This window comes from Bacillus rossius, chromosome 1, assembly GCF_032445375.1.
Source record: "Bacillus rossius redtenbacheri isolate Brsri chromosome 1, Brsri_v3, whole genome shotgun sequence".
NCBI lineage: Eukaryota > Metazoa > Arthropoda > Insecta > Phasmatodea > Bacillidae > Bacillus > Bacillus rossius.
Genome location: NC_086330.1, coordinates 345950382 through 345968160, shown reverse-complemented (window position 1 = coordinate 345968160; position 17779 = coordinate 345950382). Strand labels below are relative to the sequence as shown.

Genomic DNA, 17779 nt, shown 5'->3' with positions numbered 1-17779 from the left:
AATGGGTAATTTCGATGCTGCAAAAAAAAAATAATAAATATATTATAATTCCAAACTTTCAGTGATTTTGTGTTGTTTTTTTAAATTTTAATTGAGACAGTAATTTTTTCAATATACAGGAATTGAAAGATCAAAGGAGATAATATGTTCGTCACGATCCAAAACTAATCGTATAAAAATTAACACAGTAAAAAAAATTAACACACACAAAACATACAAAATACTTAAAATTCACTTTCTGCTTTACATAAATAAATTTATTATATTTATTCATTTATTTTTTGGGAAAAAAAAAATTATTTGGTGTGAATCAGAAAAGTTACATTCAGGTTAAAATAATGTGTTTTGATTTAAAATATTATTGTAAGTTACTTATCTAGACATGGGTTAAGATATTTTCAATGAGTCTATGGTTACTCTTACCTAGCAATTATTAAGAATAATATTTAAATTCCGCTTGCCCATAAAATTATAGATTAATAACCATTAAATAATCAGGAACACTGTAAGAAGTTACTTTTTTTCATGCTAATGCATGAGTAGTAAATTTTAGTAGGTTCGGAAACGAGCTATGGCAAGAGAATAAGAGACGACCACCATCATAGATGATAAAATCACGGCTGACATATTGATATGCCATATTGAATTATATAAATTTTTTGAGACCACCTTATTGAAATCGGTTATTTTAAATTCCAAATGATTTATAAACCACTCTTTTTAAGACATATTACATTCAATTAATCATACAATTTAACAAAAATTAAAAAATTTATATTAAATATGTATATATATATACACACTAAATGGTCAGAAACGTTATAGTCACATAATTGTAAACATTTAAAGAACAGAGATAAATGTCAGAAGTCAAGTTCATCAAAATATCAGGCCATACTGCCATTACAAATGTCCGCCATGATGTAATACATGATGGCCACCAGTTCATTCTCTACATGAATATATATATATATATATATATATATATATATATATATAAATGAGTTTGGATATACTAAATTATTATACTAACAAAAGTATACAAGTATGTTAAGAGTCAGTTTTCTTAGAGATAATAGGTTTACCCCTTACCATAAGCTTTCCTTCATTCAGGGCTGGATTTAGAGGTCTGGAGGCCTCGGGGCAACAGAGGAGCGGAGGCCCCCTGGCCCCAATTTATTTTCCAAATAAAATGAACAATTTTTTTCAATCGAGTTTTCCAATAAATAATTTATTGTGAAATCAAGTAGATTCTCTTAGTATTTAAAAAAACATGCATAAATATAATCGGAGACAAGAATTATATGAAATTAAATGTTAGTGTTAATGAATATTTCTGTTAATATTTAACAATAATATAATAATGTATGTACAAAGTACTGTAGGTAAAGGTAAAACAGCGAAAAAAGAATATCAAAGGAAAATATGTTTACTAGTGTTTACTTGTCGAAATTTGAAAGATTTTTTTTCCGAAATCTCTATTGTGGGGGCCCTCCGTTTGTGGAGGCCCCGGGGTTTTCACCCCGGTTGCCCTCCCCTAAATCCGGCCCTGCCTTCATTGGCCGCGGTAGCTGGTGGAAGCCATCATTGCGCCCTGTGGGTCCACGGACTAGGGGCTCTCAGGACAGCCTGGTGTCCTCAGCGGACTGGCAGCCCTAGTCGTGGCAGGCTGTCAGCCCCAGCCAGAACCGCAGTCTCCGCGACTGCATCAGCCGCGCCAGCCGCTCGAGCAACCAGGGCTGTCGCCGCAGTTGCCGTCGCATCGCCTCGTACTCGTTGCTGTATTCATCCTCCTCTTATTCTCGTCGCATACCGGGCCGCCGCCTCATCACGTGGTCGTCATCGCTGCCTTCTTCCTCTTCCTTTGGTCCCATACCGGGCCGCCGCCTCATCACGTGGTCGTCATCGCTGCCTTCTTCCTCTTTCTTTGGTCCCATACCGGGCCGCCGCCTCATCACGTGGTCGTCATCGCTGCCTTCTTCCTCTTTCTTTGGTCCCATACCGGGCCGCCGCCTCATCACGTGGTCGTCATCGCTGCCTTCTTCCTCTTTCTTTGGTCGCATACCGGGCCGCCGCCTCATCACGTGGTCGTCATCGCTGCCTTCTTCCTCTTTCTTTGGTCCCATACCGGGCCGCCGCCTCATCACGTGGTCGTCATCGCTGCCTTCTTCCTCTTTCTTTGGTCCCATACCGGGCCGCCGCCTCATCACGTGGTCGTCATCGCTGCCTTCTTCCTCTTTCTTTGGTCCCATACCGGGCCGCCGCCTCATCACGTGGTCGTCATCGCTGCCTTCTTCCTCTTCCTTTGGTCCCATACCGGGCCGCCGCCTCATCACGTGGTCATCATCGCTGCCTTCTTCCTCTTTCTTTGGTCCCATACCGGGCCGCCGCCTCATCACGTGGTCGTCATCGCTGCCTTCTTCCTCTTTCTTTGGTCCCATACCGGGCCGCCGCCTCATCACGTGGTCGTCATCGCTGCCTTCTTCCTCTTTCTTTGGTCCCATACCGGGCCGCCGCCTCATCACGTGGTCGTCATCGCTGCCTTCTTCCTCTTCCTTTGGTCCCATACCGGGCCGCCGCCTCATCACGTGGTCGTCATCGCTGCCTTCTTCCTCTTTCTTTGGTCGCATACCGGGCCGCCGCCTCATCACGTGGTCGTCATCGCTGCCTTCTTCCTCTTTCTTTGGTCCCATACCGGGCCGCCGCCTCATCACGTGGTCGTCATCGCTGCCTTCTTCCTCTTTCTTTGGTCCCATACCGGGCCGCCGCCTCATCACGTGGTCGTCATCGCTGCCTTCTTCCTCTTTCTTTGGTCCCATACCGGGCCGCCGCCTCATCACGTGGTCGTCATCGCTGCCTTCTTCCTCTTCCTTTGGTCGCATACCGGGCCGCCGCCTCATCACGTGGTCGTCATCGCTGCCTTCTTCCTCTTTCTTTGGTCGCATACCGGGCCGCCGCCTCATCACGTGGTCGTCATCGCTGCCTTCTTCCTCTTTCTTTGGTCGCATACCGGGCCGCCGCCTCATCACGTGGTCGTCATCGCTGCCTTCTTCCTCTTCCTTTGGTCGCATACCGGGCCGCCGCCTCATCACGTGGTCGTCATCGCTGCCTTCTTCCTCTTCCTTTGGTCGCATACCGGGCCGCCGCCTCATCACGTGGTCGTCATCGCTGCCTTCTTCCTCTTCCTTTGGTCGCATACCGGGCCGCCGCCTCATCACGTGGTCGTCATCGCTGCTTTCTTCCTCTTCCTTTGGTCGCATAACAGGCTGCTGTCGTCTCCATTCTTCGTAATCGTCTTCGTAATCTTCTTCGTAATCATCTTCGTAATCGTCTTCGTAATCGTCATAATGCGCCTGCCGGGACTCGCGCATATTCCTAGCCACGACGTCGTGCCGCTTGGTCTCTCGGGCATCCCTTGGGTTTTCCATGCCGGTGGACGTATTCGCGTCCACCCCTCCTGCCGACACCTCTCTCTTCACCGCTGCTGATGGTGTCTTCCTGTCCCGATCTGCAACTCCGACACACGTACAAAATCTCTAAATAACAAATACCTATTCCTTCCAACTCTCAAAATTTTATAACCAACGTCTGGTTGTTACTGCAAGCGCGGCTACAGTGTGTGGCGCAGGGGGAGATAGATCCTCCCGAGACAAAAATATATATTTTTTAATGTTATTTTGTAGAGTATATATGTCAACCTCATTCACATGTTTAACTTTCTTTTCATAAAGATTTGTTTGGAACTATCAAATAAAAGTATTTGAGACCATACATTTCTAAAAATTCCAAGCTATCTGTCTAATTTCGGCTCCTGGACCACTCAGAACACGCCACAGTGAGGGCGCGTGGCACCTTGGGAAAACGCGCAAGAATTGTCTCGAGCCACTGTGAACGCACATTCCCAATCGCCAGTAAAAAAAAAAAAGTTTTGGAGAAAGCATCTGGCTAGTTTGTGTTGTTGTTACAATGAAATAAATTCCGTAAAAACAGAAGATATCGGATTTATCCGATCCTTTGTTGGACAATAACATAAGGATTTCTAACGAAAACTTTTTTTTAAGTCTCTTGAATATTCCTGTGCAGGTACGTCCCAGATTGCGGTTCCCTCTTGCGCTTCTGAAGTAAACATTTCGGGGTGGAAATTTGATCCCGCCGTCACTCGAAGAAACAGGTAACTGCGGGAAGTGGCTTGGTTGAAAATGTGCGCGACCCCCGTCACTGCTGGCGTCACTTCGCCACTCAGAGTGAGTGGTTGTGTTTGGTTTCATGTCACCCGCAGTGTGGCGCGTTTCTACTGGCACGCTAGTGGCCAGTGTGCAGGGAGACTTGATGTTACGTTTTACTGCCCTTCCTGGAGCTGCTAGTTGAATGTGGAAGTTAGTAATATGTTTTTGGACTTTTAGTGGAAAAAAAATGCCACGTGGTTGCAAGCGGGCTTTCAAATCATGGTTCCCTGGAACTTGAGTTTTTCCCGCTGTTCCACAGAAATTAACGTCATTTGGACAATACATGGTACATGGTACATTAAGAGTTAATCCCTCCTTAATTTTTTTTTTAAAACCTAAAGTGTATCATTTTCACGTCGTAACATGTGTTCATACGTTGCTTAGAAAAACTGTTAGAAATGGTGACACAAATGTCGTAGGTTTCAATGGAAACAATGTTGCGCTTTTTACATTACGTTTGTGGTGGATTATTGATGAGTCCTTAGACAATTGTGTTAACATCACTTCGATTTTTTTTATGACTTAGCTCTTAAAGTCAACTATTCCAACATGTATAGAACTTCTTTTGACAGGGGCGTAAATCTGTAGGATTCTCAGAGGGGCTCCGCGCGGCCCAAGAGTTTTGCACGCTGGTTTTATCCGTCACAAGTCATCTCTGGATGGGGTGCTTGTATGTTTTACACTGCCCATATTTTGGCCTGTATGGATACGACAAACAGAAAAAATTTTAAATGTACAGAAAATTTTGACGTTTACGTTTATCAAACCCATTCCACAATCACGCTTTTGCAAGCTTGTATTCAGTTATATAACTATGGTAGCCTGGCATTAATATAATAAAGTTTCAGAAATGCATAGTCACGTATCAGTTACTTTTAGTTAAACTTACCGGGAGAGATCTTGTCTTCAGTAGCAAACACAATCTGAAAAATATAAGTAGGTATGCATAAGTATACACGTGTTAAAACAAATATTAGATCCAATAAACCATCTACACATATTTTACATTAAATGCACATCTAAAGATGGTAAATTTTAAATAGTTCGTAATTAAGATTCAGCAATTTGACAGTGTGGCACTATATTGAACATGTCAGATCACTCTATAAACTAGTTTAACTTTATAAATGTGGCATTTGTGCTTTTAGCATGTTCTTGTAATTATAACATTTAAAATGTTTCTATCTAAATCATCACATTTCTTCCTGAGCCTGAGCTGTTCGAGTAGGTAATATATAACTAATTCTATTATAATTTGGTTTAAGCGTGCTTGAAAATTATTTAACCTCCATATTGACTCTGGTTTCAGCGACCAGGGTTCTTGTCTTTTGAGCGATGTGCCGTAGCTGTATGTGATAGCTCATACCCAAAGGTTTTGAGTCATAACTAGAGACTCGGTCATTTTCTCGGTATAACCACCAGGCTCGTCCTACCCTTACTCGAGAGATACTGGCTGCAAATTTGTTGGACACAGTTTCTGTTGGACAAATAAGGTACTTGCGGGTAATAAGGCCTACCTAAGGGGGAATAACTATAAAATAAAACATGTAGCAGATAATCAGTATGTTTAAGTGGCAATAAGCTCTACATTATTTTAGTAAGAAATGTAAACTGTAACATTGTGAATTCTCCATGAAACGAAATAAAATTAGCACATTTGCAAACACAATGCAAATAGGCCTTATTATACTATGGTAGGGTAATAAAGCCTACAGCTATACCATGTAAATACATACACAGCAGTAACTTTATTTGGTGCAAATATGTCAAAAATGAGTCCTATAGTAATTCAAAACGAAATTCAACATAAACACGATAATTTTGTCCCACCTAACAGCAATTTGCACACTCGAAGGCATCATAATCTTCTGCTGTTAATCCTACGCACTCTTCATGATACCACTTGCCGCAACTGAGGCACGGGCGCATATCAGCCACCCTATCATTCCCACATTGATGACAATACCATCCTGTTTTCATTAAAGAAACATCATTCTTGCTAGTGTCCGATTTTACAGATTTGTCTTTTGTATTATTTCTCTCAAAAAGCTCTTTTGTGACTGGTGTTCCTCTGTAATTTATGGATTTTTTCCGTATTACCTGTGTTTTCTCCATTGTCTTGATAGGTGTTGGCATGAGTTCATTAAAACTATTATTTTGTTCTTGCAGTTGTGAGAGGGGTACATCGTCATCATCTTCATCATCATCAGTATCAGAACCATCACGCGGTGCGATAATCTTCCAGTCAGCTTGACTGATGTTTCATTGAGCTGAACTTGTGCTGCAGAGGTAGATGCTGATGAAAGGAAACATCTTCTACGTGGTATTGTGTTATGGGTATCTGAAGTCTTCTGGTCTGTTCCTGATGTTAACGATCTCTGTGAGTTGGAAGGCAGCATCGGTTCGTTGTCGGTGGCATCCAGTGCCAGTCGCACAGGATCTTCTATCAAGATGGATAGAGCAAAAGCTGTTTCCGGGATTGCTGCAGAATCCAAAGGAAACAGGCCAGCTGCCTTGAAGCCACTTGTAATGACAGCGGCATCCCAGTGGTGTTCAAAAGATCAATATATCTATCTGTAGACCAGATGACGCAGGGTCGGTGGTGTCACAGGCAGGCCTATGTCTGCATATCTGATAATTATACTTACCAGATCAGCTTCTTGATTTTCGGTCAAGATAGATTTTCGTCCCAGAGATTTCTTCATACTTCCACTCTTGAGATGATTTCTAATCGTTCTTCTAGGGATCTTGTACTTCCCTGCGACCGCATACGTACTTAGAGATCTCCTTTGCAGGGCACGAACTGCAGCCGCAAGATTGTCTTCTGACCATACTGCTCTTTTGGGCGGCATCGTGGTCGATGTCTCTGCGCATAAAGCAAATTCCAATAATTGCACACATGTCCCCTTTTAAATAAGCACAGCATAATGCTGCCTCCCAAATGTTGTAAATACACAATGATTAAAAAGATTTTAAAAAGGTTTTAGAGTGCATTTATATTGTTAGCATGTGTTACTACCATTTATTATAAATAAAACATAACTTTTTAACGGCCTTTCTTGCTTCTCAAAAAGTTTCACATATAATTAGGTTTTATTGTTTATTACGTGACAATTTAAGCATGCTCCATTGCACTTTAAAATTTGATCACCAAATAGTAATGTTTAATTAACATCCTTATATAATAACAAAAGCAATGAAAATTATTCAGTTAACATTCAGTAGGACAGTACAGTATGTTGAAGGGCAAAAAATGTGAAAACGTATAAAGTAACCATTCATTGGAATAAATATTATTTTAAGAAAAAATATTGTTTTAAGAAATGCTAATCCTAATCAAATCATAGATAAAGAGTCATTTTAGTACATTTTATTTTAAATAGAAGTTCTCATCACAACTGAGAAACAAAAGTAAATAAGTTAAAAATTTGTTTGCCCCTACTCGACTTGAACCCATGATCTCTAGCCATGGAGTACTTTTACTATAGTCATTAGGTTACATTGATATTGCAGATGCTAGTGTAATGCCATAGTATATTGACAAAAGAATATCAACATCATCGTAAATGCAAACAGAGGACAAAGCCTATCCGGAGGGTAATAAGGCCTATCGATTATTTTGATAGGCCTTAATACCCGCCTACCTCCTTATTTAAAAACAGACCGTTTACAAATCCTAACAGCATCAAAACCTTATTCAAACAACTTGGTTCGTAAAGAGCATGAACTGAAGAAAATATAGAGCATACATTTACATATTTTAATGTTACTGTACCAAAATTACTTACGATTGTTTCTGACGGATATTTGTTACACTAGCTGCACAACCTTCTTCCGCACAAACTGGCGCGCCACTGGTGACTGGGAGCGGGGTCACGAGGGCCCAGGTGCAGGTAACAACTTGTCTGCGCCTAATGAGTGTATGCCAGGAGCGAGCAGGCATTCAGACATTCCTACTACATTTTTATCGATCGTAGGCCTTATTACCCGACAGGCTTAGTTTTTTTTTTTTTTGACGTGACGTCTAATAAATCGATGAACGCCGGCTGCACGCACGAAAAAATTGGTTGTCTGTAAAGTCGGTTTACGGACGATAGTTTAACGTGTCGTCATAACAAAACATTGAGGAAATGATTGCATACTTTTATGAATAAAATTAAATCATTTTTATTGAATTATCACTATTTTGTATGGAGACAAAGGAGTGAAATGAAATCTACAATTTAATTTATAAATTTACTTTTATTTGCACTCACTAATTCAAATATGTATATTACTTTAACGAAGAGATAATTTTAACTATAACTTTTATACGTGTTTGCTATTTAATTTCTTCCAATCTGTGTCATTCTGTTAAGGATAGGACGATGATAGGAAAAGTAGGAAACGAATGGGAGTGTTTCAAGGATGATGTGAAGGAAAATGGCTTACCCAACACCAAGATGCAGTCAAAAATAATATATTTGCGCCACGGACTCTGCAGCAACGCTAGGAGGAACGGGTTAGCTAAGTGTAATGAAAATGTTACATTGAAATGCATGAAAGCAGAATCACGCCACGGACTCGGTCGCAATGCTAGGAGGTTCAGGTTAGCAATATAAAATGAGCGTAACGGGACACAGTGAAACGGGACAATGTGCGTAACGGGACACTTTTTCTTGCGTGTAGCCGGCGTTCATCGATTTATTAGACGTTGTCACGTTAAACTATCGTCCGTAAACCGACTTTACAGACAAAAATTTTTTTTTACATTACATTACTTTACCAAATATCAAATGGTGAACATATCGTAAATGGTATTATTTTGTAACATTAGCGGTTATGATAGAGGTTGTATTTTTTCCCGACGTCTCTCACCCTTTGCCGCATACTTTTCCAAAGTAAAAAGGGGGTTGTCTGTAAAGTCGGTTTACAGACGATAATTTTAAGCCTACGTGGTAACGTCATAAGAAAACATTGATGAAAAATTGCATACTTTTATGAATTGAATTGAATTATTATCACTGAATTATCATTATTTTGTATAATACAAAGGAGTGGATTGAAAATAACCATTTTTTTCATTGAATACTAAATTGATTTCTTATACGAACGCTTATATGAGATAATAGTTTTTTAGTCAAAATTGTAACATAACCTATGATTACTGCACTCGCCAACCGATGCTACTTTTTTTTAATAATCAAAGAACAAATATATGAGATTATATCGCTAATCAAATTCTTAAAAGGCAAGAATTACCTTTTTGCCACAATTGTTGTTGTAATAAACAATGGAAACCACACTTCACTTTATAAACAGTTGACAAAAAAGTTCACGTGTAGGTTGTGTGCTGCCGCTCTCTCTCTTCTACTCGGACGCATCGGCCGATGGAGTGGAAGAGAGAGAGATGCGTCACAAGCCGAACGCTTAGGCCGATCGTGCCTCTCTATCGCTTGTTCCGCGCTCTCGCTTGCACGCTCGGCTCAGGCGGAACGTGACAAATGAGTCATGCTTTTTCGTGCGTGCAGCCGGCGTTCATCGATTTATAAGACGATATCACGTCAAAAAAGAAACAACACAGAAACAATACAAAAATTCGGAAACAAAGATTAACAGGTTTGTTCTTGATATTCGATCACTTTGTAAGAAACACAGTCCTGAAGAATGTGCGCAGGCTTTTACGGCCATTGTCTGAAGTAGCTTGGCTTCTGGGTTATAGCAGTGGACACGGCTACAACCCAGAAGCCAAGCTACTTCACATTTCTGAAGGATCTGTGTAGTTTGTAACTAATCGCAACAAATTACTAAACAATTTTTTTTTAGTAAGTTGTTTTCTTTTTTTTTTTATGCGTATGGCATCACAGACCCTCATTATCCATTATCGACAATGAATTCCGGTAAAATGTCCCCTTACCATTTTTAACTGGATATACCCTTTGTCATGGTAGTTAACTATATTTTAATATCTAAGAGTTATTATTACATAACAAATCGTAGACATGTAATAATGCAATTAAATTTTAACAGTTTTTCTCCAAGACTTGTGTCACACGGAATTCTTCCGTTCCCATATGTCTTATAGAGCTTTGCATGTTAAGCTGGAATCTTAATCATCCGACTCATCCGTCCGTCGATCACGTAACCTGCAGCCAATCTGATGGCCGGGAAAATTTCATCCATTCGTCCGTCAAAACCTTGCTAAAACTTTCGACGGACGGGTGAAATAATAACCTCAACAATGTCTGAAAGTCATTACCTTCATTTTAAAAGTTTTTATTTTATTTTATTTGTTTACATGCTTCCGTATAGTTTTTTTTAACCTGCCAATAAACACGTTTTAAGTTTGACATTTGAAACCAAAGTTACCTGAGACCATAAGCGTGCGCAGGACTTCAGTAGTGGTGGTGCCAGATTACATAACAGCCCTGTCATTCACGGACCCCGAGCCTAAAGCGGGGGGTCCGGGGGTCCTCCCCCGGAAAAATTTGGATTTGAAAGCGCAAAATGGTGCTATTTAAGGTTTTTCCGAACAAAAACATTAAATACACAGATGTAAAATTTTTAACATTTTTTATGACAAATTATGGCTTTGAACGTTATAATCACCAGGAAAACTACTAAACTATTTACAGTTTTAAGCTTTTTTGAGCCATAAGTAAATTGCACAAATTGTTTGCACGGAATTCATGCTGGTGGCTTTGAAAAACCGTACTTACATGTTTTCTGAAGACGCCAAATAAATGCTAGAAAAAACATTCTCAAATGTTAAGTTTTAAAATAAACAAATCAAGGGAGTTTTTGTAATATACCTTAAATATGTAAAATATTAAAATAATAAAATACACAAATGAGAGTGACCAAAAGTTTTAACTTTTGGAATGCAACAAAAATGTTTTGTCGGCGACTGCATATAAGTCATCGAGTAAGCCTATCCTTTTAACTAACTAAACTCTCTCTCTTTTTTTAAATAAACCCTGGCGGACGGCGGCTATTACATATTCCGTGCGCCTGCCGAGTGGAGTGAACAGTGGACACCGAGCGCACATTCTATGTAATTCGAGGAGAACTAGGAGAAGTATTTACATTTCAGAAGTTTCGTAGCCGCGGCCCGCGTGTACAACACAAGTAATTGCATCTGGCTTGTTTCCGTGTGTATAGTTGGTTCGATTGATAATTGATAGTGTTATGAGCACATATCTGTAACTCGACACGATTGGAAAACATATTTTTTTTTTTTGGAAATAATACGGATTTTTGTAAGTATGTATTATTTCTGCTTCTAAAAAACAAAATAACGGTAACCCTAATGGTGGTGCCAAGGCACCTGTGGCACCTACCGTGCGCACGCCTATGCCTGAGACACATGATAGTCGGACTGGGAAACCTATACAAGATACCTAAATTTCCTCAAACATGTAGCCTTGATTGTTATATACCAGCATCCAAGAAGGAAAATGTAATGACGGACATGCGAATCATAATGGTTCGCTCGGCGTGTTGACGGAAGGACGCAACGGATCACTGAGAGTTCAACTTCATCTACAGCCAAATATCTGTAGACCAACCACACGAGAAGAAGAGCCTGGCAGTCAACTATAGGCCTGGAATATTTACAACCAGTGACGGAGCTGGGCTGAAGCGAAGCTATCACTATTTAAACCACTGACGACCTTGCCTGGAGTGTGCAGATAAGCACCAGCAGCGCCGAGAGCTTCATTTTCAGCAGCCTTCGCCTGACCTCCCACTCCCGGGCTTGACTCGTGAGTGAGGGACTTAGCCACTTGCACTTATGTAGCTCGCTGAACGAACCTTCAGCGGATAGGAATTTTCGCGGAACATTAATCCTTCTACCCCCCACCCCCCACCACGATTTGTTCATTAAAAACCGTTCGAGCATGAATTGTTCGCACCCACCGCCCCTGACGAGCGGATTTTCCTAGTATCTGTTATTGTTTCCAATCACCCGTCGCACCAGTGAAGATTTCCGTCAGCCACCGCATTGTTCTCCTGAGCACTGACAGTTAAACGAGTTTGTCAGCATATCAGGCGTGAAAGATATTCTCTTGAAGTACTCTTGAAACACATACAAAGCTGTTTAACAGTGTTACTTCATCAGCGAACACACTGTGGTTGCAGAGGATTAAGAAACAGCGATGTCACGCCATTCATTGAGTCTTGCTAACCTACTAGAACCAATTGAAGTGATGCAGTGGTTAACACAATGAAGGATTCCAGGTTTCAGATCCAAGGTCTAGTCATCTTGAATTCTTTTTACCATGGTTCCCCAAAATTTGCTCCAGGCAAATGATGGGATGGTGTGTATAGCTGGAGTCGCAATGCCACGGCGAACACGACGCAACAGGCCCGACATGCTCATTAACCAATCAAAGACAAGGGTCACGGTGACGTCGACCCGACAAAATACGCGCCCCGACGGCCCGCAAAAAGTATATTCTATTTCTAATTTCGCCGTGTCGTGCCGCACGACGAACACCTTACAGAACTAAAACTTCAAAAATATTTACCACTTGGTCAATCTTTGTGCTGATTTTTTTTTGTTATACATTGTGTACACACATTTGTAGTGTGCCTTTAACTGTTCATTTTATTTTTTTTATTTTGAGCACAGCTAACAGTGGAATTAGTTTCTTTTCTCCAACATATCTTTAGCTTGCTTCCTTGCATCCAAAAACAAACTTAATCTCACTGTGTGTAATAGACAACTTAATGTTATATTTTTATGCACTTCATCTGTAAACAGGAAATAAAGGGGCCTTCGCGGTTTTTAACGCATTTAATACTACATTTTATGCACGCATTTGGTTTGGAAAGACTTGCCGACAGCCATAATTAGAGTTGGTCCTGTTAATGTGTTGCGGTATTGTGACCATACGCCATTAAACTCTGTCGTACTGGATTTGTATTGTCGTGTTAGTCGTGGCATTGTGACTACAGTTTTGAACACATGTGAAGACCACGATGGCCAATTCCTCATCCGACATCACTGAAGTGATAACTTTCGTCCGTCTACAGCATTGACCTCGATCTCTCGACGAGACGCAGTGACAGATCCATAAGCTCACGGAGTGTTAAGATTTGTTTTTTTTTTTATTCAGAAAATGTAATTTCATTCAGAGGAAGTTGTGATCAAAATATGGAATTCCAGTCCTTTAGATTTGCCTCTGAAGAGATACTAAACTGAAATAAATACTAACTGAAGTCCACTATAGGTACCTTAATATTTGCACTCGAAATAACCTTTTGTCACAGGGTATATTCGCCAATCTCCATTATTTCAACATGGGGGAAATGGTCAAAGGAATAGTATTTTGGATGACGTAGCCCCAACAGGTGGTTGAAAGTCCCCACTAGCAAACGGTCATAACCACAGCTCCAAAACATTAGCCTCTTCCATGTGTTAAAGACCTGAAGGGGGGGGGGGGGAATGTAATTGATTTTTATTTGAAAAAAGTTTAACGTCATGCAGTTTAGTTATCTTGCACAGGTAAAATTGGGGTTTGGGCTGAGCACATCTCTGCCATAGAATAAATGATCTCTCACAAAAGCAAAATAAAGCACAGTGGACATTGGTGTGACCATAGGGTGGTCTGGGTATCCACAATCATTAGGTATGACAGATGACCTTCTAAGCTCCTTGATTACACTTTCATTTATTTCCTCTGTTATGATTTGAAGATTACATAGTCAATATAGAAATGTGATACAAAAAGAGTGTGGGCGATACCGCACAGTACCGAATGTCTAGTACTCTTTCCTACCACCATTATCAGTGTCCCAAACCATGTTGAATGCTTCTGCTGTGAATGCTTGACCCCTTCCACTATAACAGCTTCAGCAGGTAGTATAGCCTAAAAACCAGTCGCCAAATGCATCATTCCTCAGCAGTCTCGAGATATAAATGAATGCTAGTCTGTGATCTCAGATTCTGACTTTAGAAAATAGTATGATTGGTGACTAAGGAAGATGAACATCAGGAGCTGTTTTCCATCTGTGAACTGCACCAGGTGGTCATCACTATAGTGTTCTGTGCATCATGGGCAGGTGTGGCAATGTAACCAATCAGCACCCGGCTAATTGTTGGTTTGGGAAGCTCAAGTGAGCTGGTCCCAAGGCACCAGCTATGGTGCTTCTGTCTGCCAGCTGCCGAGGTTCCTTTTGGACTTTCCTTCTAGTGGATCCATCAAGTGCACTTAATGGCACATAAACCTCTTCCCCTTATCCCTCTATAAGACAGCCAAAGCTCTTTTCCTACATAATGTTTGTGAAGACCTAAATGCCATACATACAGAATATAACCTGGCACGTCTGCTGAAGTTTCAGAAAATCACCATCTTAACATTTGCTATACACAATATATAGCCTTTGCCAATAACTAGAAACACACTTCTTTATTGATACTAAAATTAACTTTTTACTCACAAATCTTCCTAACTATAAAAACTTTTTTATATATTATTCATTAATCAAAACTCGTATAGATTATTTTAGTAAACCAAAGTTTAATGCCACACTCACGACACCATCCCAAAAAAAACACCACACTAAATAGCAGCTACATTAGAACTCGCAATCAATACAAAATGGTAAATTACAGAATAACAGGTGTATCACCAGCTGCATTTCAATAGCTAACAGATATCAATGGGATTCAGCTTGAATTTTTTACAATCACTTTTAATACTAATCTAGTATTTGAAAAAAAAAAATATTTCAATCTTGGTACTGATTTTCTTCTTAATATAAGAAAAATGAGCAATTATTAGGAAAAAAAAATACAATTTGTTTCACATAATTTAATACGTAGAGCTCATTAATTTTTTACAAAATAAAGGATAAACTTTTGTAAACCTTGTCTTTTAAGCTTTCAAGAGAGACTAAGATTAGCTCATTTTAATTCACCTCTGTGCATAATACAAAATGAAAGTATGTAAAATTATTTACAATAAAAACAAAACAAATTGTTTTGTGCTCTGCAAGATATGTACAAAAAATGTATGAAATATTATTAAAATTAAAAATTATGCAGCAACTATTTAAATTTTTGTTGAATTTATATGGAATCACCTTTCAACAGTGCTTGCAACTTTGTTCACTTGGTCAGAATAATCCACAAACTTCCAAGTTGATGAAAGCATATAACCAATTTTTCGAAACAAAATATTAATAGCTCCGCACTTTAATATTTTACGTACATGTTGATGTTGGAAAAATCTATGTTAAAAAAATAGGCACATTTCCACAATTTTTTTAAACACTTACTACACAGTAAAAAGGTGAGTGTATTTTAGCAAAGTTAAATACAGTAAACTCGCTTAAGACGTTCCCGCTTAACACGTTTTCCCGTTTATTAAGTTCAAAAAGTTATTCCCTTGATCACTTCCATATATCCCTATGTTAATATTTCCCTTTCATAACGTTTGTCTTTATATTTGCTTCCCGCATATAACGTTCAGCGTTTGTGGGAAAAAAATAAAATAATATAGTTTATCTTTAAGCTTTTGAACAATTTGTAAGGTTAATTTTTAAAAATTTACATATTTACAAACGTTTAATACCGTAATGGTCAGAATATAAGGCGGCCATTTTTACATAAACGAGATATGCGAAAATTGGAAGACGCCTTATTTTCGCACCCAAGACGTCAGCACCACTAAATTCCAAGCTGAAAGCTACAGTAGAAACATTATTAAACAAAATGTTCACGATTTTTTATATTAACTAAAACATTGTTACCTGACACGGGGAAAACGATAAATCCATCCAATATTGCAGTAATTTACAATTGTTTAAAGTTGAAAATTAAAATGTTTGTTCTTGAGTAAAAATGTGAATGTTGAAGCATCTCAAAATGGCAACCTTTTATTAAACAATTCATATTTGTACTTTGTGTACAATCACATGTTAACATTTACGGTAATTTAATTTCAGATTTTTAACGGAAATATTTGTACTAAAATATCACAGCTATTTTCAGAACGATTGTTTACATTTACAAACAGAAAATGTTAAGAACATTTTGGATGTAATGTTTGGAAATTCACGGCTGCCAACTGTCTTTCCACAATATTTCTTTGTTGTAAAACGAACATTGCCGAACACGCACGAAGACGCCATATTTACATGAATTTGTTACGTTGCTTCAAAAGCTATTTTAATAATTTCACAGTAATCCCCTCTTTATTTATGTAAAAACATTTCAAACAACATAATTATCATAGATTATTCTTTAAAATTCATAGGACAGAGACTCTCTGTTAGAGTAATATGGAAAAATATTCGCGGTCACATCACGGAAGTTATTCATGGCCGTATGCTTCACCATGGCAGCTAGCCACTTGTTTTGTTACCGCAAGCTGCATTCTTTGTTTGCTTTGTTACGTTTAACACACTACTAAATAGTAATACGTGGCTTAAGTGAAACGGAAAGTTAAATGCGGTATACATAAATGCAAAAAGGATTTATCAACACAAAACGTATGTCTAATGAATTTTCATATTAATTTCTACCAAAATTATTTTTACATTTGTTTGGCCTCCTGAAACTGCAGGTCACCTTATATTTGGGCCAATAAGGTAGTTAATTTGAACAGAACAAGCCCGTCGAAAAACCTGCGCCGCACGCCACACGCTGTTGTATCTGTGCGCCGTTTCGAGTGACGAATGAGAAACGCGCACCGCGCACGATCGTCGAAACCTGCGCCGCACGCCACACGCTGTTACTTGTGTGTATTTCGACGAATCATATGCCTGCGTTTGTTTGGACTGAGAGGCTGTTCCACCTGCAGAACATTTTCCCCATTCGTGGCTTAACTGACGAATGAGAAACGCCAACGATCTTCGAAACCTGTGCCGCACGCCGCACGACCAATAATCACCTGCTTGCATTCTCAGGGACTAGAGGCTGTTCCATCAGTACACCAATTTTACAATTCCAGCCACGTGACGAAAACAAAGTAAACCATATACTGCCAGCTATTACTTTTTTTGAATTATTTGAGTATATTTTATAAAACAATAAATGTTAGTTATTGCTTTTATTGCTAGTGTTTTGATAATACTAATTTTAATGTGCTCATTAAATTAAATACAGTTTTAATAATTCAATTTACTAATAAAAAATATGTTATTAGTTATTCCGTTATTCCAGCATGCCAATGATAGTAAGTGTATTTTTGTGTGAATACAGTACATGTAATTTGAGTAAAATCGATTTTTGCGTTGGAAATTACTTTTCCCTTTTAAGAAGTTTTCCCTGTTAAGAAGTTTTAAGCATCCAGTTCCTTGAAAAACTTCTTAACAGGGTTTTACTGTATATCTCAGAATACACTGAATCAGGAAATAAAAAACTGGTATACATGTGCCTCATTCAAAATATAAAAAAAAAAGTTACAATGTAATAATATTACCAATTGCCTGATTGGTTTTCTAATAAATAGTACGTATATACCTGAAATTTTACTGTGTAGGCTTATTGCTTTACTTAAGAATACGTATTTACGAAATTTGTCAGCTAATTCTAACTAAGTCAGTCTGGAAACAGAAAACTTGTA

At 39.1% G+C, this 17779-nt stretch overlaps 1 protein-coding gene across 1 annotated transcript; it reads right to left on the bottom strand.

Moving 5' to 3' along the window:
- Positions 1-1423: 1423 nt before the first annotated feature.
- Positions 1424-5144, bottom strand: LOC134528172 (uncharacterized). The gene is made up of 2 exons (XM_063361549.1): positions 5116-5144; positions 1424-3508 (listed from the first exon to the last, which is right to left on the bottom strand). The coding sequence occupies exon 2, from the start codon at positions 3426-3428 to the stop codon at positions 1797-1799; it is 1632 nt and encodes a 543-aa protein (XP_063217619.1). The 5' UTR covers positions 3429-3508; positions 5116-5144; the 3' UTR covers positions 1424-1796.
- Positions 5145-17779: the final 12635 nt, after the last annotated feature.

Excerpts from the sequence above, each read along its gene's own strand:
- LOC134528172 (XM_063361549.1), bottom strand. The coding sequence starts at position 3,428 with ATGGAAAACCCAAGGGATGCCCGAGAGACCAAGCGGCACGACGTCGTG.